The sequence below is a fragment of the Drosophila obscura genome, unplaced genomic scaffold, assembly GCF_018151105.1.
Source record: "Drosophila obscura isolate BZ-5 IFL unplaced genomic scaffold, ASM1815110v1 contig_150, whole genome shotgun sequence".
In the NCBI taxonomy this organism is placed as follows: Eukaryota; Metazoa; Arthropoda; class Insecta; order Diptera; family Drosophilidae; genus Drosophila; species Drosophila obscura.
Window position 1 is genome coordinate 7,616,809 of NW_024542736.1, and position 18,190 is coordinate 7,634,998.

Here is an 18,190-nt window from a genome sequence, read left to right on the forward strand (position 1 = left end):
CTGCGTAACTTTTAAGATGTGATAAAAACGAGTACTCAAATTTAGGCAATTTTAAACGGTACATGTATTTGTTGTAAATGCTTTTTGATTTATTTTATATTATATATATATTATATTATATACATATAAGTTTCCAGTGGATTGGGTAATTTCCATTACAAACATCATTAAAGCAATTCCACCATATGTAAATCAAATCACTCACAGACCGTGCCGCGTTTTGCCTTCGTGGTTTTCTGCTTCCAGATCCGGAAATTGTAGACATCCGTATCCAGCGTGGAGTATATAAAGATGGGCATGGAGTTGGACATCACCCAAAGGGTGCCCTCGTCATCGATCTGCAAAAAATTAATAAAATAAATAATACTTGACGGCATCGCAATGCTACAATCAAAGACAGTATAACAGCGCTCTCTTCTGGGTTTTTAGCACAGTTTTACGAGAGCCTGGAGGCTGCAGCAAAACTACTGTATTCATACCGTCAAATCGCTGGGATAAATCATATCGCTGGCATTCGAGTCGACAGTGCCATGGTTCTCCACCGAGAAGGGTTCGCTGGTCTTCCAGCAACCGATTCCGTTCCGCTGTATTTCTGCGAAGAAGATTACACCAGTGCGCGGATCGTAGTCGTGCATTGTCGACTGGGTGGAAGGACCGCGACTGCCCAGCACCCGGAAATCAGTGCCTTGATCGGAGCGTGCAGCATTCGACTCCTGTTGCAGCACCCGACTGGACACCACAAACTCGTTTGTGCTGGCCATGGGATGGAAGTAGACGTCGCAACTACCGTCCGGCTGCCGCGGCCCCAATGTGGTGGAGAAGATGCCATCGTCCCAGCGGAACACCTGACCGCCAATGTTCAGGTCGCCAGCCAGAGGATCAAAGTTGAAGTAGTTGTGCTCGAAGGCCCAGATCCGATCGTCCGACAAATGGTACACGTACAGGCGCCGATAGACCAGATCCGGAATATAGGCAAAAGCATCGCCACACTTGTTGGGCTCCACATCGATGGTAAGACTGGCCAAACCCCGGCCAGTCTCCACAAGGCTCTCGGGAATCTCAAAGCGTTTGATAACCCGATCAGTGCTGAGGTCGACAATCCATATGCTGGGGCGCCGGATTTGCTGCCGGTTATCTGATGACAAGATTTTTTACTTCAATTAAAAGTTAGCATGGGTGAGACTTCTGATACCTGGTAGTCTATATATCTAGCAGATTAAAAACCCTTGCAATTTGAAGAAAATAAGTTTCTGACTCTCTTGCCCCGCTCTACGCTCACTAGCTCTCTCCCAGTGTTGTTTAGCAGCAAAGGGTAATCAGCATCCCTCTCTCTATCTATCCGGAGCTAACTCTCTCCCAGTAAGATTCGTGTTTGAACTATAATTATAATAATACCAGACAATAGCTCAAAAAAACCCGCCCTGTTTGTGAATACGAATAAATAATGCCACAGCACCAAGGTAAGGTGACGACGATCGTGTCAACAATTACTCTAAGGCAGGTATCACTAACACTAACCGATGAGAGTATATGGGATAACTTCAAGCAAGAATGAACCCGAGCTTCGGCATGCACGTGGATGTAATGGGAAACTTAAACGTAATTGGGCACTGCCATCCGGGATGCGATATACGCGGGGCAGGGCTGGGTGATCATCAACTTACTTGGATACTCCAGCATGCCGGTGTCAATGAACCATAGCCGCTGGCAGGCATCTACTGTGGTCCGATACACGGAGACCAGATTCTGCGAACTCTCATTAAAGCTGGTTTAGCGCGAAATTCGGATAGGCGTGCAGCTTGGGGCTGCTTTCCCTGCCGTCGCGCGACAAGTCGATGTAGTTCAAGGTCGACGGGATGCCCACACGTCGCCTGGGCATTGTGACGAAGAGGCGCCCACGATAATGGGTTGCGCCCATTGGCACGTTATTGTAGGGGATGTACGGAGCATCAGTGTTATCGTTGCTTGCAATGCGCGAGCTAAGCCCCAGGGGGCTATCGCGGGAGGTCAAACTTTCACGTTTCTGACGCGAAGCCTTTCCTGGGAACACAACCGGAGCTAGTAAATGAAAGAGGAATTCAAATCAATTACGTTTTTCCATTTTTTGTTTTTTGGGTCATATGAGCTACCTGAAATCAGTGGCCTGTCGGGTCTGCGCATGCCCTGGTGGCCTTGATTACCCTGAACAGGCGACGGGCGACCATCTCCGCGATTGTAAAAGTCCATCTGCTTCCACTTGAAAACCTCAATCATGTCATCACCTTGCACAACAAATAACAATTGCGGCCACCAGATTAGGCAGATGAGCAAGTGTGAAGAAGATAGCATGGTACTCTATACTTGGATTTATTGTGCAATTAGCTCGTTAAGCTCCAGCATCCGCCTTGCTTGGCTGCGAACTCAGACTGAGACAAACGTCCCATCCATCCCTTTAAATGCACCGTGCTCACAAATCCAATATATTTGATAAGAGAATGTATTTGATGTGTGCTCTGAGAGCAATCGAACCGGTTTTATATTTATTCTACAAGCTCTATAAGCTGCGAGAGCTAAACAGACTCTGATTCCACCAGGCGCCCTCGTACACACACATATCACCCTGTAACCGTTAGTTCGGATTATAGAATTTTATTTTATTTGTTTGTGCTTTATTAAACTAATTTATAAGATAATTTGACTTCACTCGGCGACCTCTCAGCAAACGAGGCGATAGGAGATATATCGACCGGCTGTCTCCGAGGAACGGATAATCTTCACCACTTGACCACGCTTAAGACCGAAGTAACGAGCCACTGGATCGCCGGCCTGGATTCGCATTAACATGTTCTCCTTCAGCTTGTAGCGACTGAGCAGCTCCTGCTTCTCCTCCACGGTCATCACCACATGCTCCGGCACCAGTTCGTGCTCAGTGATGTTGATCAGCAGCTCAGACTCGAGAAACTGTTCCAGAATGTACTTGGGGGCCATGTCAACGAGTGATTGCTTGGCCGAGGGTGTCATGCCGCCCTGGACCACAACGATAGCTCGATGAATGTTCTCTTCTTGCATACGGGTGCAATAGGTTTTGATTGTCTTGATGCCGATTTTCGGCTCCTCCGGGAAGAACACAAACATCTGATCAGTGGGGTCGTCGTTGTGGGCTACCAGCACGATGAGATCGGATCTGGCCGGTCTTTTTTCACTTGGCTTGTCACCAAACATATCTTTGAACTGCTCCAGCGTCTGGTCCAATTCGTCCTGCGTCACCAAATATCCGCGATCGTGGCTCAGCTGCATGATCGTCTTGCGAATGCGCCACAGTTTGTATGTTTCAGCCTCATCATCCATGGCTATTTTTATTTTCTAAATAACTTTTATTAATTGAGCAAGCACGCGGAGTCAGCGTGACCGTGACGATAACTATAAAAATACCATCTGGGCAAAAAAAATACCATTAAATACCATTTCAGTTTCGAAAAATATCAGTTTAAATACCATACCATAAAAAAACCACGACAGTCCGGCGATCGCCCCCCCTCTCTATTTAAAAAGTTGAGCACAGTTTGCGAAACCGCGAAAAAAATACTGTTTGTAAAGGCCCCTTGTAGCTCCATCCTCATCTTTACTTACAAAACAAAAATGCCCATCGAAATCTTTCACCTGTAAGGCGTAAAATATGTTAAAGTTACGATAAATTTCGTAGAAATTTTTAATTCCACCACGATTTGAGAGCGAATAAGTGTCGGTATTTTTTGTGCGCTAAATGGAGTTTGGCGGTCATTTCGAAAGGTACTTTGATATACCATCAAAAATAGATTGGAACTTAATTAAGTTAACTTACTGACGTACGTACTGACGGACACGAAAAGTGCTCTGTTCACCTCGAAAAAGAGAGCAAATTTTGAAAAACAACCACAATTATTTGGTTCAAAAGTTAATTTGCGAATTGAACAGTTGCAGAGATCCATAAACAAGCGCAGCGGGAATTTCAAATACTGAGCAATCTATTTTCAATCAATGGAAGTGCTAAAGAGAAATTAATGCCATTATTTACTTGGCTGATAATAAGGTAAACTTATTTATTTATTTATTTTGCAGCGCAATAACATTAATGAGCAACGAATCTGCATACCTTGGGAAAATGGATATTATAGAATTGAGATATTGTTTTATAATTTCAGGCTCCAATTGGTGCAAAAACTACTCAGTCTCTGTTTTAAAGTTATTAACAAAATTTTGCTGCTTTTGCGTACCAATAATAGGTATCGGGAACGGGATGGGATACATGAATTTGTAATAAACATGTAATCTAATACAAATACATGATTAACGTTTCAAAGAAGCTTGGAACAACAAATTTAACGTTTGTTTAAGGAAATAAGGTATACAAATGTCCATACACTTGCAGAAACTTGGTTGACCAGCAAAAATGACGGAATGTGACCATAGTTCACTCTTAAGTTTTATGCTTTTGGCCGTTTTTATTTGAACCATATTGTGTAAACAATCCAATGAAAAGAAGTTCTGAAAACTAGTGAATCTTGTACAAAATTTAGTGATGAATGGGAAAAAATTATTTTTTTAGGGCAAAGTGTGCAAACTAACTGGTAATATTAAACCGAATATCAAAATCGAGGAATATCAACGGGTATATTTTGATAATGACAATATACCTTGTTACCTTGTTATGTATATTTTTGAGGGTTAGGCGGTATATTTGATCGACAAATTCGCGGCCACACTGCACACATACACAGCAGAAAAATTGCAATTGAATTGCAGCAGCGAAACAAAACGAAAAATCCCAAACAAATCCACTTGCAAACTAAATAGAAAATAGAACTGCAACGCAGTCGAACTACTTGGTAATCGTATGGCATTGTAATAAGAGCAAGCAACAGAGTATTGGCAAGGAAAGGCGCACTATTCGTCGCGCGCGTTGTGGGGAAAAACGCGTTGCGTTCTTTTCCATTTTGTGTGTGTTACCTTACAGCAGCACACACACGCATGTGAACATACACACAACACAACACACATCCGCGGCCACATACACACAACGACAGAGGCAAAGGCGACGAGTGAAAGTGGAAGTGCATCTATCTGTGATTTGATTTGTATAATAATGCGTCGCGCATACGCAAATTTCTGTTGCACCAAAGATTAACAAGTGATCCTTGGTTCGGACTGATACTGGGGACTCGGATTCGAATTTGGATTCCAAGTGTAACAACAAACGAAGTGAAATCGAATGGCCGAGCAAGTGGAAAATGCGTTGGCGTTGGCGCACACCAAAGAAATGCTGCCCAAGTGTTCCGATTTGGAGGCGTCAGAGGAGGCGGCACTCAGCTCAGGCAGCGACGAGGAGCCCCCAGACTCTGGGGAGGCTATTAACGGTGAGCTGGACGCCTCCTGCTATCATGTGAGCATGAAAATGTCCATCGATGCGGCCACACCGCGCCTATGTGGCGAGCTCTTTGTGCCGTTGAAATGTGATGCCCTGGCGGCTGCACTGCCTGTTGCCCTGGGCGCTGCCGCCGCCGCCGACGCAGATGCTGCTGACGATGACTCTGCCAGCACTCTTTCCCCCGCCCACCCCCACGCTCACGCCAAAGTGGCTGCACAGCTGCCGTCGCCACCGCCCAACCAGGCGATGCCGGCACGGAGCGGCACGCCACCGTGCCAGCTGTTGGAGCGTCTCAATTTCCCGGAGGGCAACATAATCAACACGCTGCACACGATCCTGGCCCTGCCGCCATTCGATCCATACGCACCGCCACCCAAATCGGACGTTGTCTACAAGGATGTGGTGTCGTTGATGCAATGGAGCCTGCGGGATGACAACGCCATCGAGCTGGAGCTGAGTGACAAATTGTTGCACGAGTGCGAGCACAAGAGCAACGATCCCAACGAGGAGGCGCGCTCGTATTTGGTAAGAGAAAGAGAGATCTTGACCTACAATGGTGGACCTACATTCCATCCACTTATAATCGTGTATCCCTGCTCTGTAGATGGCCATTGAGAACATGAGACTGTTCTCGGAGGATCCAAAGAATCCGCTGCGCGATGCCGACGGACAGCTGCGTGCAATTACGGTGCGTTTCGTTGCTTTGCATGGAACACAGTGCCCAGTCAGAGTGCCCCAGTGCGTAATCCTAATGGATTTTAGCTTTATTTCCAGAATCTTGCCTTTATATTTGTGAAGCATCGCAAGGATGAGTTCTTCACATTCTGTTCCTGCAAGGAATGTCTCGAATATCGCGAAACCATCATGGCCATCATGATGGATCAATTTAAGGCTGCACACATGGTGGTTATGCTGCTGGATGTACTAATCAAGGCCTACAGCCCCATGTTGAAGTAAGGGCAGCTCAAGCAGCAGCACCCAGCCCAGCATCCAACCCGAAACATAACTATTACCACAATTTGGGTTTTCTCCTTTCTTTTGATTTTTAATAGAAACGATGCTGCCTACAACAAGTTTGAGAAGCTGCTTGAATGCAATAAGGAAATATATTGGATTACCAGCGGCTATCTATACGATAAGAATGCCGAATATCTTGATTTTATTGATGATACAGCGATCTCTGATAACATGATATTAGTGCTTTTCAGCGCCATGTAAGCGCCCCTATAGCACACCTTTGTTTATTTCTTTACTCGCATATAATCAACTGCTCGTGTAATTCTATCCCCCACAGTTTGATGGCCAACAATCCGATGCTATTGCTGCAAATACTCGCCTACAATGTGGAATGCATTGTGAAGGCCTTCTCCGAGGGCATGATTGAGATTGCCCAGAATGTGCAGGAGAACGAGAAGATATCCGCCGAGAGGATGCTGACATGTATGTGGAAATCAACGACGATTGATTTGTTTGTTTGTCAAATTAATTCTACTGTCTGGTTCACCCATTCCAGATATACTTGATGGCTACTCCGACTTGAATTGCATCTCACAGAAAATCTCGCTCAGTCTGTTTGCGTTCGAGAATGATTTCCTGCGAAAGTTTAAGCTGTCGTGGGTGCTGCTGTGCCAGCGACTGTTCCAGCAGCATGTCTTCACGCCGCTGGGTGACACCATGCTGGCATGCATCCTGTCGCTGAAGGAGGCCGCCCCCTCGGTGCAGACAACGGCGCTGATCAAGCGCTATATGCTGTTCGACGAGCACATGCACTCGATTGAACGCCGCTGGACGGACATTTGGATCGAGCTTAACAAGTTTAACTTGTCGGAAACGGAGCACGATCGCCGGATGGGCCTCTTGGATGTGTATAACATATTCGACAAGGTCGTCCTCGATGCCACCTCCTTCTCCCTGCCCGACATAAGCGACGATGAGTTCATCGACTTTCAGCGCATCGTCGACCGGCAGCTGGCCTGGAAGAACATCATGGCCTTCACCAAACTGAAGTGGCCCGACGGCTTCTACGATCCACCCAACAAGCTCGTGCACGAGGATCTATGCAAGAAGTGTAATTCGCTGCTGGAACACCATCACGAGTACGAGTACTTCCGCCTCCCTCATTTATTGTCTCCCTCTCTTATTAATCGATCGATTCATTCTATCCTTGTGGCAGGAACTGCAAATGCATCACTTGCTCCATTGCCGGCACTCCGCTGCGACCGCGGCTGGCTGGCCACTGCGCCAAGTGCACGACGCTCGGGATTGTTGAAAAGGATGCGAAGCTCATGAAATCGAAGATTCTCAGCACCTGCACCAGCGATGAGGCTAAGCACAATGTGGCAACGGCAGCGGCAGCCAGCACCAGTTTGGCAGCCCAGCAGCGGCGCTGCAGCGAGCTGCCCCCCGACACTGCTGTCGACGAGCAGCCCAGCGGCAGTGGTGCGGTGTTCCGGCGACAGTCGGAGACCGACATTCTCCGCACAACATATCACATTGCATGGGCCGTGTTCCAGCATCTGACCACGCGCAAGCGCTACCGACACGAGGCCATCGAGTCTCAGTACTTCTGCGGCGAGAACTGTCGCGTCTCAGCTTGCCAGTTGGCACGCAAAATTCTTGCCAATCAATTGTCGCCGCCGCTGACGAAGTATCTGCTGCGCTGCTTTCAGCCGCTGTCGTTCACGCGCGAAGAGCTGCGCTCCACGCTGCCATCGCTGATGTTCTTCAACCGCAAGCTGGCGCCGAGTCCCGCCGAGCTGCAGGAGCTGAAGAACCAGCACTATGTGTACAAAACCTACTGGACCTTTGTCCTGTCCATCTATGCCAACTTCTTTGTCAAGTTCAACTCCAACAGCACGGACTTCAAGCATCTGGAGCTGCTCAAGGGGGATCTGCGACTGCGGCTCAACAGTGTTGTCGGCGACAAGGACGACGGCCGTTTCGAGCAGTTTCTAGCACAGGTTATTGGGTAAGCATTCCCAACCGAATCTACCATCCATCCATCCACTGAGATGTATCTATATACTTATTGCAGATACTCTCCCTTCAAGATCACCGACGAGTAAGTTTTGAAATATGATTTAACGCAGATGAAAGAAACGGTTGGGGACGGGGCTTGAGTCTAAATTAAAAGTAGCATTCGTGGTGGGAGGCCTGATCAGAGGCCTTTAATCTCTGCCGGAACATGGCTATGACAGCGCCTTCTCTTTGGTAGAACCCCCAGGACAGGCTCAACGCGGAGTTGTGTGAATTATTTGGCTGCTGGTAGGCCAAGGGAGAAGGACATGACCAAAGCAGGTGGGGTTCAACTGGTGCGCGCAGGATGTAGTCCCAGTGCCGCATTATAGCAGATTTCTCCATGCTATATGCACGCTCTACTTTGAGGAAAATGTCACTCAAGGGAAACGTAAACGTAGAAGGCTGCTGCATGTAGCTTCAAATGTGTCAGCCACTGACAGCTTTAGCCTGTAGACAGAAACACATTCCACTCCACCACTTCAATTCGTTTAAATTTGTGCAGGATAATCAGGATTTTACAATAATTGCAATAAATCGTTTGTTCCCAATTCCAGTTTCACGCTGGGAGATGCCAATATAGAGAAAATGCAATTTGGCGTCGATCAACTGATGATGTTGCACGACTCTCAGATAATGTAAGTGGTAACAAAATGCTTTTTCCCTTTGCGGGGGTTTATTAGCCGATTAATTTTGATTTTGATTTTGGTGTTGCAGCAAACGCAGCAAGCCGGACAGCACCACTGGCTTGGGCGCGTCCAAGTCGAAGGCGAGTGACATGACCATGACGCAGCCGGGCGGTCGATCCAACGATGGTGGCGGCTCCAAGAAGAGCAAAGAGAAGATGCGCAAGTGTAAGTTGGGCTTTGAGTTTTGGGTTTTCAGAACATGCATGAATGAATTCTCATCAACATTTTGGTCTTTAGGCTGTGCTGACTACGCGGACATTGGGGAGCCGTGCAAGGAGAATCACTCGAAGAAGCGCGTGAAGAAGGAGTGCAGCCATGCGCGCTACAACGAGACTCGCGATCGCCTTCGCAAGAAGTTGTCGCAGATTGTCAACGATCGGAAGAGCAAGAATGCCCAAGAGGCGGGCACTCCGCCCACACCAACTGCTGCTCCTGCTCCAGCTCCTGCACCTGCACCAGCCAAGGCCAAGGCGAAGCCAGAGCTTGAGGCAGTCACAGTCGCAGCTGCATCCGCAGCGAACCCACCAAAACGCCCACCCAAAGCGGAGTCCGTGCAGAACAATCCGCCCACTCTGAAAGTTTGTGCCACCGCTCAACTGCAGTCGAGCCTATCTGCTCCGGCGGCAGCTCTAACACCAGCGCCAGCAGCCCTAAACGAGATGGGGGATGAGGGCAAGCGGAACAACGACAGTCTGCTGTGCCTGCACAGCCTCTGCAAGAGCATACCGGTGCAGCCGGATGCAGCCACAGCTGCGGATTGTAATGATGATGATGATGACGATGGAGATGTAGCTGATGATGAAGAGGGGGCTGCTCTTGAGGGTGGCAGCACCACCAACAGCTATCCCGGCGACTACACCAAGGAGGAGATGATGCACGACTTTGCCGAGTTCCTGGGCAGCTATACGCGCGAGCAGGATCAGCAGCGTTGGATCCACGAGACTCTGAACTTTATCGAGGGCAAGTCACAGCAGCCGCAGACCATGAACCCGAAGAAGGCGGCCAAGAAGGCCAAGCAGAAGCAGCGCAGGGAGGAGGAGAAGCGCATCAAGGAGCTGGAGGATCTGCGCAGCCAGTTCCTTGGCATCTACTTCAAGGAGTTCGTCGACAAGTACGAGATGAAGGCCCTGACGGCTGCTGGCGGCCGAAAGCGCGAAAAGAAGCGCATCAGCGAGCTGGAGGCCAACATCAAGAATCTCCAGAGGGCCAAGGGCAAGGTAGAGACGGGCATACTGGAGCTGATTGCCACCGTGAAGCAGGCCAACAGCGACTTCAAGTTCTCCTACCTACCCACGAAAGAGCAGCAGCTGGCCAAGCTGGACGAGATCGTCAAGGGACGCTGCACCAGCGGCGCCGAGCCCGCACAGCCAGCGACCACCACACTCCAGTATCCAGACTTTAGCAGCGAATGCCCCACCACCTCCTTCTTTCCGGGACAACAGAACACTCCTTCGGTCTGCTACGCTCCGCCCCAACAGCAGCAACAACAACTGTTCCATTCCATCACTGCCGATCCCTCGAAGCGCATTGTGACCATTCGACGTGTTCAGCTGCCCCATCCAGGGGCCGAGCAGCAGGTGACTGTGGTCGCCAAGGGCAGCGCCCCGCACGAGGACAAGCTGCTCTATACATTCGTCAACGGGCATATGGTGGCCTCGGCTCATCCCGACACAGTTGCAGCTGCTTCCCCGCATCCACGGCAGCAGCCTCCGCCAGCTCCCAGTGTTCCGGAGAAGAGTGCCAAGGCCAAGAAGAAAGAGGCTAAGAGAGCAGCAGCGGCGGCTGCTGCTACCGCGGCTGCTGCTGCTGCCACTGCTGCTGCTGCTGCTGCTGCAGCTGCTGCAGCCGCTGAACAGGAAGCAAAGAGTCAGAACAACGCCGCCAAGAGCAACAAAAAACAACAGAAAAAGAAGGCTGTGGCAGCTGTGCTGGGTGCTTCGAGTTCTGGCTCCAACAGCAGCTCCAAATCCCACACACCACAAAGCAGTGCCGTCAACACGCGGGAGAACTCCGTCTGCAGCGTACCACCGAAGGCTGCAACGAGCAAAAAGTCTGCCAAGACTGCTCCGGCGGAGGTGAAACCGACAAAAGTGCGGCCCACAGAGGCCAAGCCCAAGGCCACGCCCTTGCCAGAGCCCCCAAAAAAACAGAAGCGCGTCAAGCCCAGGCTGGATCAGGGACAGCTTGACAATAATCCATTCAAGTCGCTTCACATGCAGGACTCTTCGGAGGGTGACTGTTCCACAGCCAGCGAGTCGGAGGAGATGCCTGTCCTGCCGCCTCCTCCTAAGGCGGTTCCCAAAGTGTTGGCGCCGAAACAGGCGCCCCCTCCTTCTGCTGTCCCTCCATTGGCCAGCAAGCCGAAAGCAGCTGCCACTCCGGCTCCGGCTCCCGTTAAGCACGTGAAGTCGGAGCCTGTGACGCAAAAGTCCCAGCAATCGCAGGTTTCCAAGAATCCGCCACAGACGAGTGCTAATCCACGCAAGGGCGCCGCTTCCTCGACCAAGACGGCACAGAGTCAACAGCAGCAGCAGCCTGCCAAGACACAGGCGCAGCGCAGCACAGAGTCCTCAAGAAAGCAAAAAGTTCAGGGGCATGCCGATCGGCAACAGCAGCAACCGCATCAGCAGCAGTTACAGCAGTTGCAGCAGCCGCAGCCCCATCAGCAGCAGTCAGCACGCGGTGGTCGTGGCAGTGGTAGATCAAAGCCACAGCAGCAGCAACAGCAGTTGCAACACTCCGATTCCATCTCGAATGTGGGAGAAGCCAGTACAGCACCAACCGGTGCAGCAAAGCGATCGCAGCGCGGCAAGCGCGGACATCGCCAGAAGCAGGGTATGTACTAGAAATCCACTCATGCAGCAGACACAAGTGAGTCAGTGTGTTCTCCTCTCTTTCCCTTCCGATAGAAGATCTCTCTGGCATTCCACACAACATGGGCTATTTTAATCCCAACGAAGTTGCCATTCCACCGGCCATGTCAGCGGCGGCGCCACATGCCCCCGGGAGTGCCGGAAGTGGCAGCTATGCGAGCACTCTGGCCCAGCAAATGCAGCACTTGCGCATCAGCAATCCCTCCTCGTCATCAAAGCAACTGCAGCAGCAGCAGTCGCCCAACTGCAGCATTATGGATCAACTGAATCGCGGCGTTCAGGTGGAGCATCTGTCCCTGCCGCCGGGCATAACGCTCACCAAGGTGGATCCAGCCAAGAGCGAGCAGCTGCGCCAGAAGAGCGAGTCCATCCGTCTGCTGTCCAAGCCGTTGGTCGATCAGCCGCAACAGCAGCAGCATCAGCACCAGCAGCACCTCCAGCAGCATACCTTCCAACAGTCACATCTCATGGCTGGCTACTACGGGGCAGCAGGTGCCGCCGGAATGGATCCCAATGCCGTCATCATGGTGGAGGCCAATCCACGTCCCAATCGCAATAGCCAGTCCTTTGCCGCCTCCAATGTGGCAGCGGCTGCCTCAGCGGCGAGTGCCAGTGGCAGTGGCAAATCCTCCCGACGCCGTCGTCGCAATCGTGGCAAGTCCGGTGGCGGCAGTGCTGGTGGAGGTAACTCCGGGGGCGGTGCCAATAAGCAGCGGGCTGGCGGCGGAGGAGGGGATCACCAAAAGGCTGTCGCCGCAGCAGCAGCAGCAAACGCAGCGACCATCGAGGCCAGTGCTGGGGGTAACATCATCACCCTGCGCAATCCCATGTTCCATCAGGGCAACGGGCCAGCAGCAGTCGCCGGCAGCATGATGCCGCCCAATCCGAATCCCATGCCAACGCCGGGTAAGTGCATCCTCGCCGCGAAATGGATGAAAATATTAACAAAATTTTGCAAACATTTTACAGCACGAAACTTTGGCGGTGGCCTGCCCGCTGCCCCCCCACCGATGGGTGGCGTGGATCCGCCTGCGGCGATTATTAAGAATGAGAACGGAATGTTCACCATACGCAATCCGGCCCTGCACCAGGCTGTCACAAATGGCCTGGCCATGGGCGGCTTCCGTCAGTTCAGCAGCAATGTCAGCTACTACACGCCCCAGGAGGCGGCGGCCGAGGCAGCGCGGGCCACACAGCAGAAGCAGCAACAGCAGGCTGCGGCTTCCAGTCACAGCAGCAGCAGCAGCTCCTCTGTGGCAGCGGCTTCCAGCGATTTCTCATACTTCTCCAGTGGTTCGGTTAGCGGCAGTGGCAGTGGCAGTGGCACCAACGGCAACGGAACGCACAACAATATCAGTATTAGCTGTACAAACGTTCCCCTGGGCAGTGGCTCCGCCAACAGCCCTGGACGGCTGACGGGCGAGGCGGCGGTGATCGCCCGTCCAAAGCAGTCACAGAAGTGTCTGTCCGCCATTGGCAGCGAGCTGAAGCAAAAGACCAAAGACAGCCACTCGACAGCCGCCGCCACCTCGTCGAGCCAATGGTCCAGCTTTGGCCAACAGCAGCAGCAGCAACAGCAGCCGGAGTATGGTCCAGGCGTAGGACCAGGCGGTTCCGTGTTGCAGGAGAAGTACCAGCAGTCGAGCTACTACAACGGCTTCGATGTGTTCTCCGCTAGTCCCTCCCAGGTGCCGTGTGGAGGACAGAGCAGCGGACAAAGCGACTGTCATGCTATGCATCATAGCTGTGGCGACGACTCGCCGCCGCCCACCATCACTGGTTTCAATTCCTACCTTGAGGGCATACCCAACACTGGCGTCATACGCTACGACGACGCCGCCTTCCTCAAGAACTTGATACCGGGACAGCATCTCAACAACGAGGTGTGTGCAGAATATGCAGCCTACTATCACAATTTTCAGATTCAGCGTCAGAGACTGAGACACAGACAGCGGCGATCCTATGCACCCTACTATTGCTACTTTCAGAGTCAGGGTGCGAGCATCCCAAACGTAGCCAAGCAAACGAACTTCTTTTCCCCATTAAGTGCCTCGTACTTCTCGTCTTGAGGCTCTGAAACATTAAACAATATATTTTGCGTTGCCTCCCAACACACCTGCATCGAAAGAAAAACTATAAAATAAATGAAACGGGCATGCTGGTGCCTTATTTTATTTTTTAAATTGTTCAAAGAGGAATTTGTGCTATTTTGAAACAATATTTTCACTTAAGAAAGCGATTCAAAGCATTCCAAATATTCCTCCATAAAGTAGAGCCATCGTGGTCTATATTCTCATTCTGAAATTAAATTTAATCAACTCCAACTTAGCTGTCGCAAGATCTCAACCAATGATCTCTTCCATTCGCAGGTCTCGATACACAATATCTCGGAGTCCAACTTCACGCGCAACAACACATCGCCGGCGCCGCATCGCGTGGAGATAACCAGTGTGTTTGGCAACCGGGTGCAGCACTCCTCCAATGCCAATCCCTACGAGCAGCAGTCATCGCAGACGGGGGTCTCCTCCAGCGGAAGCTACTGCGATAGCGTAGGCGCAGACTATGGCAGTGGTGAGTGCACATCAGATGATAAGATTAAAGCGAAGGGAAAAACCTAACCCTAACCCCTAACTCTTTGGCAGATTCCCACCTGTTTGTGCAGAGCGGCATGATGCCACGATTGTCACAGCCGCCGGCGGGTCCCGGTCCGGATCCCTTTGTCTATGACTTTGAGTCGGCCAGCCAGCAGTCCAAGGCGGCCAGCGTGGCCAGCGATTTGAACGAATTTCTGCGCCGCAGTCCGCTCAGCCAGCGCACGTCGCCATACAGTCCCGACGAGAATGCGGCAGCTCTGGAGACCTTTGTCCAGAACATGAATGCCCTGCAGATAGCGAGCGATGCCGAGCAGTGCTCGCGTCTGAACGGAACTGGAGGCGGCCCGAATGATGCAACCGTGGCGGATGCAACAGCTGGAGGCGCAGCCGCCGCTGCCTCCTGGTGGTAAGCACACAACGGATCGGAGGCGCTGACAAAACTTGCTGCATGGCCAACACAAAAAGAGAACCCAACGCATCCTTCACACACATCCACGCGGTAGCCACGCCCCACGATAGCGCCACGCCCCATTACGCAGACATTTCATTGATAAGAGAAAAGAAACGTAAATTAAATTAAACAAAATGAAAAAAACAGGAAACGGATCCAAGAAATGATTCAAAATGGCTTAAAAGTCAATTTCGATGTTTCAACAAAAAAGCGAAAAAAATAAAAGAAAATTTACTTAGATGGAACTCTTGATCTACGAGAAGATATGTGATAATAATTGGTTTTTATTTTTCATTTTTTAAATTTCTTTAATTTTCTGCTAGTTTTAAATTTAAAAATCTCTTTATACTTAAATCCACAAAGGGGAGGGATGTTGCGGGATAGCTGACAAAATACTTTAGAGAGTGCATTCAAAACTCAAAGACAAGGGAACCGGAGGCATAGCTGACGCTGGAGTCCTCCATGTCCACGCACTGACTGCTCTGGGCATATTGAAGGAACTTGAAGCTCATTTTGTCGTAGCCCTGATCCTGCAGGGCCTTGACGGCGCCCAGCATCACACCGATGGGATGGCGGCCACATATCGTATTGTTGTACTTCCTCAAGTACTCGGTGAACGCCGTGGGGCTCAGCGTCTCGATGAGGTCCATACCCTGCTTGTCCAGCTTCTCAATGGATTTGTGTATCTGGCCGCAGGAGCGATCGTAGTATGTGTAGCTAAAGCGTTGACCCCAATGGCAGAAGTCGGAGGATATCACAAACAGATTGGTTGGGTCCATGAAGTACGCGGACAACAGGCTGCCGTACTGCGCCTCCTGCTCGGGATTAAGCGATCCCACCAGTATAGGCACAATGGTGAACTGGTCCTTGTAGCTGCACCAAAGACAGGGAATACATTTCTTGATTAGCATACAAAGGGGAATCAAGTCTAGCCCTCGGCTTGGGCCGGAAGAATCGTTACGAGCGACCTTCCATTATTTGGTTTACCCTCTATTAATAGAAGGCTTAAATTGTTCAACTTACTCCTCCATGACCTTGGCTATGTAGGGCAAATGCATCTCAATGGAGTGCTCGTCCTCGTCCGTCTTCATGTCCATCCACGAGAACTGGCCCGTCTTCTCCAGCTCAGCGTTGACTAAAATAGAAAATGAGAAATGATTCCAGCAGCTAGCTAGGACAGCCTGCGGAGAGCCAGGAAACTCACTCTGAGTATCAATTTTGAGATCGTAGAGAGGTGTCCTGTACTTTTTCGCCACGGACAGGGCACAACCGCGCAGGCGCACATGATGCGAGGGACCCAGAATGAAGATGCGTTTGCTGCAAGCAAAGAAGCCAATTAAAGATGCGGATCCTGCCTGCTTCGAATCTGTTTGCTTACACAACAACGGGGCTGACCTGGCGATAGGCAAAGGCTGAGCAGGCCCCACAGTAGGTATAGCCGGCATGTCTGCAATGGAAGTGAAGTGAAGTGCCAAAAAGTAGTCAAGTGGAACCCTTCCACAACAACTTTGATGTTTGACTCACGGTGCAATGATGGCACGGGCCGGGCCATGCGAGAGCTCTGCGGCACCCAGCCAGCGATCCAACTGCCTGGATAGCTCGGAACCTGCAAACAAATTAAACAAACTTAGTCGTGAATAACAGAGTAGGCTGCCCAGGAGTTGCCTAGCAGCACACAAACAACAGAGTTGAACACTTCCTGTTCAGTGCTAGAGCAGAGCAAACTCATACAAAATAGCAGCGACTGAATATTTCCATAAATTTTAGTTACAAATATTTTACGACATGGATATCGCAAAGGACAAGCAGAGCGATGAGCTACTGAAGCGCATACACAATGAACTGACGGCCATTCTGGCGGAAGAGTAAGTTTCGCCTCCATTTGATTTCCCCAGATACTAGTGGTCTTGCGATATTCTCGTCATGGCAGGGCGAAAGATCCAGAGCGAAAGTTGTCTTATGAAACACTATTGAAGCCCAATCCGCTGCCCATCTTTGGTCCCGGAAGACAGGCAAATGGCAAGCCAAAGAAGTCCGTGACATTCCCCCCACAGCCGGCACACAAGCGGGATGACAGTACAAAGGCAGCAGAGGCACGTCTAGCTGGTGGGGATGCCCAGAGAAAGAAGTCGGATCCAGCGACATCATCCTCTTCTGCGTCGCTTAAGGCTGCCCTGGACGGTGGCAAGTGGGATGTCCCGCCCACGGATCGCACTCTTCGAACCGAGTTCATGGACTCGTCAGCTGTCAAGAGCATCGACGGAGACCTGCAGAAGATGCAGGTAGAGCTGAAGCAGAGCTACGAGCTGTTCCAGGGCATAGGCGAGAAATTCGAGTCAATCAACTTCAGCGGCCTCAAGAGCCGCATACGCGACCTGCACCTGAACAGCTCCACCAACGAGGTGGGCAAGGTGGCCACCGATGAGTTGCACAAGATGTTCGAGGCCCACTACGTGAAGAATAATCTGGACAAACTGACCACGGACGTGAGCGAGGGCTTCCGCCGTCACCCCGGGGAGTTTGGGGACATTCCGGAGCTGAGTACGTTCTTCCAGGCCTGCACGCAGCTGGAGCACGGCTTGGACGCACTGAAACAGCAGCGGCGGCGCAGCAATGAACTGGAGAAGCGCCTCTGCTGGGCCACAGAGATTGCCTACGATCGCATGGACGAGATACGCAATGCGGTTGGCAACAAGCCGGAATCCAATTTTTAAACTCCATTCTACTCATTACACGTTGACCCCTGCGACATAAGCCAACTATCGTTTTGAACAATGTTCCTTTTGGGTCTTTATTTTATCAAATAAAAATAAAATTCTTACATACGTGTACACAAATGACTGTATGTAAGCATTATATGTGTGTGGATATTCACACGCCCACATATGTATGCATACATATGTATGTATGTGTTTTGTTCCTCCCCATCGGCAGTTACTGACCTGCATCCGTGTACCAGCTGCCTGCGTGGGTTGCTCTTCTGGCTGACATGTTGGCGATGTGGTTCGAAGGAAAGGCTGCTTTTAATCACTTTCAGTAGTTTCCAATTTATCCAGTGCTCTCCTCTCGCCGTTCTTGCCTTTCTTTGTGTTTTGCTTTGTTCCTCTTCTTTTCCTGCACAAACGAAATGACGATGTCATCGATACATCGCTGCGGTGCATTCCATACTGCCGATACTTGCCGCT

At 50.6% G+C, this 18,190-nt stretch overlaps 5 protein-coding genes across 6 annotated transcripts; 2 read left to right on the forward strand and 3 right to left on the reverse strand.

The window, feature by feature from the left end:
- Positions 1 to 101: 101 nt before the first annotated feature.
- Positions 102 to 2,422, reverse strand: LOC111066860 (L-dopachrome tautomerase yellow-f2-like). The gene is given in 5 exon segments (XM_022355782.2): positions 102 to 338; positions 480 to 1,135; positions 1,665 to 1,764; positions 1,766 to 2,058; positions 2,130 to 2,422. Coding segments are annotated over 5 exon segments (1,389 nt in total). The 5' UTR covers positions 2,329 to 2,422; the 3' UTR covers positions 102 to 197.
- Positions 2,423 to 2,626: 204 nt separating this feature from the next.
- On the reverse strand, positions 2,627 to 3,402 carry LOC111066862 (DNA-directed RNA polymerases I, II, and III subunit RPABC1). The gene has a single exon (XM_022355784.2). It carries the CDS (start codon positions 3,325 to 3,327, stop codon positions 2,695 to 2,697), a length of 633 nt encoding a protein of 210 aa, XP_022211476.1. The 5' UTR covers positions 3,328 to 3,402; the 3' UTR covers positions 2,627 to 2,694.
- Positions 3,403 to 4,718: 1,316 nt separating this feature from the next.
- LOC111066844 lies at positions 4,719 to 15,243 on the forward strand. 2 transcript variants are annotated; one of them, XM_022355749.2, is made up of 15 exons: positions 4,719 to 5,908; positions 5,988 to 6,071; positions 6,146 to 6,336; positions 6,436 to 6,597; positions 6,678 to 6,823; positions 6,897 to 7,479; positions 7,557 to 8,351; positions 8,418 to 8,444; positions 8,956 to 9,036; positions 9,116 to 9,252; positions 9,325 to 11,922; positions 11,997 to 12,866; positions 12,930 to 13,843; positions 14,330 to 14,531; positions 14,603 to 15,243. In XM_022355749.2, the coding sequence occupies exons 1-15, from the start codon at positions 5,228 to 5,230 to the stop codon at positions 14,962 to 14,964; spliced, it is 7,833 nt and encodes a 2,610-aa protein (XP_022211441.2). In that variant the 5' UTR covers positions 4,719 to 5,227; the 3' UTR covers positions 14,965 to 15,243. The 2 variants fall into 2 exon arrangements, with proteins under 2 accessions (XP_022211441.2, XP_022211443.2); XM_022355751.2 differs by having other exon boundaries at positions 6,158 to 6,336.
- A 40-nt stretch (positions 15,244 to 15,283) lies between these two features.
- LOC111066848 (protein MEMO1) lies at positions 15,284 to 18,141 on the reverse strand. Its single transcript, XM_022355768.2, has 6 exons — positions 17,948 to 18,141; positions 16,530 to 16,611; positions 16,384 to 16,452; positions 16,210 to 16,322; positions 16,029 to 16,140; positions 15,284 to 15,878 (listed from the first exon to the last, which is right to left on the reverse strand). Exons 1-6 carry the CDS (start codon positions 17,994 to 17,996, stop codon positions 15,416 to 15,418), a joined length of 888 nt encoding a protein of 295 aa, XP_022211460.1. The 5' UTR covers positions 17,997 to 18,141; the 3' UTR covers positions 15,284 to 15,415.
- On the forward strand, positions 16,684 to 17,826 carry LOC111066849. Its single transcript, XM_022355769.2, has 2 exons — positions 16,684 to 16,870; positions 16,936 to 17,826. Exons 1-2 carry the CDS (start codon positions 16,791 to 16,793, stop codon positions 17,717 to 17,719), a joined length of 864 nt encoding a protein of 287 aa, XP_022211461.1. The 5' UTR covers positions 16,684 to 16,790; the 3' UTR covers positions 17,720 to 17,826.
- Positions 18,142 to 18,190: the final 49 nt, after the last annotated feature.

Coding starts and splice junctions, on each gene's coding strand:
- LOC111066862 (XM_022355784.2), bottom strand. CDS start 3,327: ATGGATGATGAGGCTGAAACATACAAACTGTGGCGCATTCGCAAGACG.
- LOC111066844 (XM_022355749.2), top strand. CDS start 5,228: ATGGCCGAGCAAGTGGAAAATGCGTTGGCGTTGGCGCACACCAAAGAA. Junction 8,445..8,955: donor CCCTTCAAGATCACCGACGA/GTAAGTTTTGAA, acceptor TCCCAATTCCAG/TTTCACGCTGGGAGATGCCA. Junction 13,844..14,329: donor GACAGCATCTCAACAACGAG/GTGTGTGCAGAA, acceptor TTCCATTCGCAG/GTCTCGATACACAATATCTC.
- LOC111066849 (XM_022355769.2), top strand. CDS start 16,791: ATGGATATCGCAAAGGACAAGCAGAGCGATGAGCTACTGAAGCGCATA. Junction 16,871..16,935: donor ACGGCCATTCTGGCGGAAGA/GTAAGTTTCGCC, acceptor TCGTCATGGCAG/GGCGAAAGATCCAGAGCGAA.
- LOC111066848 (XM_022355768.2), bottom strand. CDS start 17,996: ATGTCAGCCAGAAGAGCAACCCACGCAGGCAGCTGGTACACGGATGCA. Junction 16,612..17,947: donor CAGCTGGTACACGGATGCAG/GTCAGTAACTGC, acceptor ATTTGTTTGCAG/GTTCCGAGCTATCCAGGCAG. Junction 16,323..16,383: donor CAGGTCAGCCCCGTTGTTGT/GTAAGCAAACAG, acceptor CTTTGCTTGCAG/CAAACGCATCTTCATTCTGG.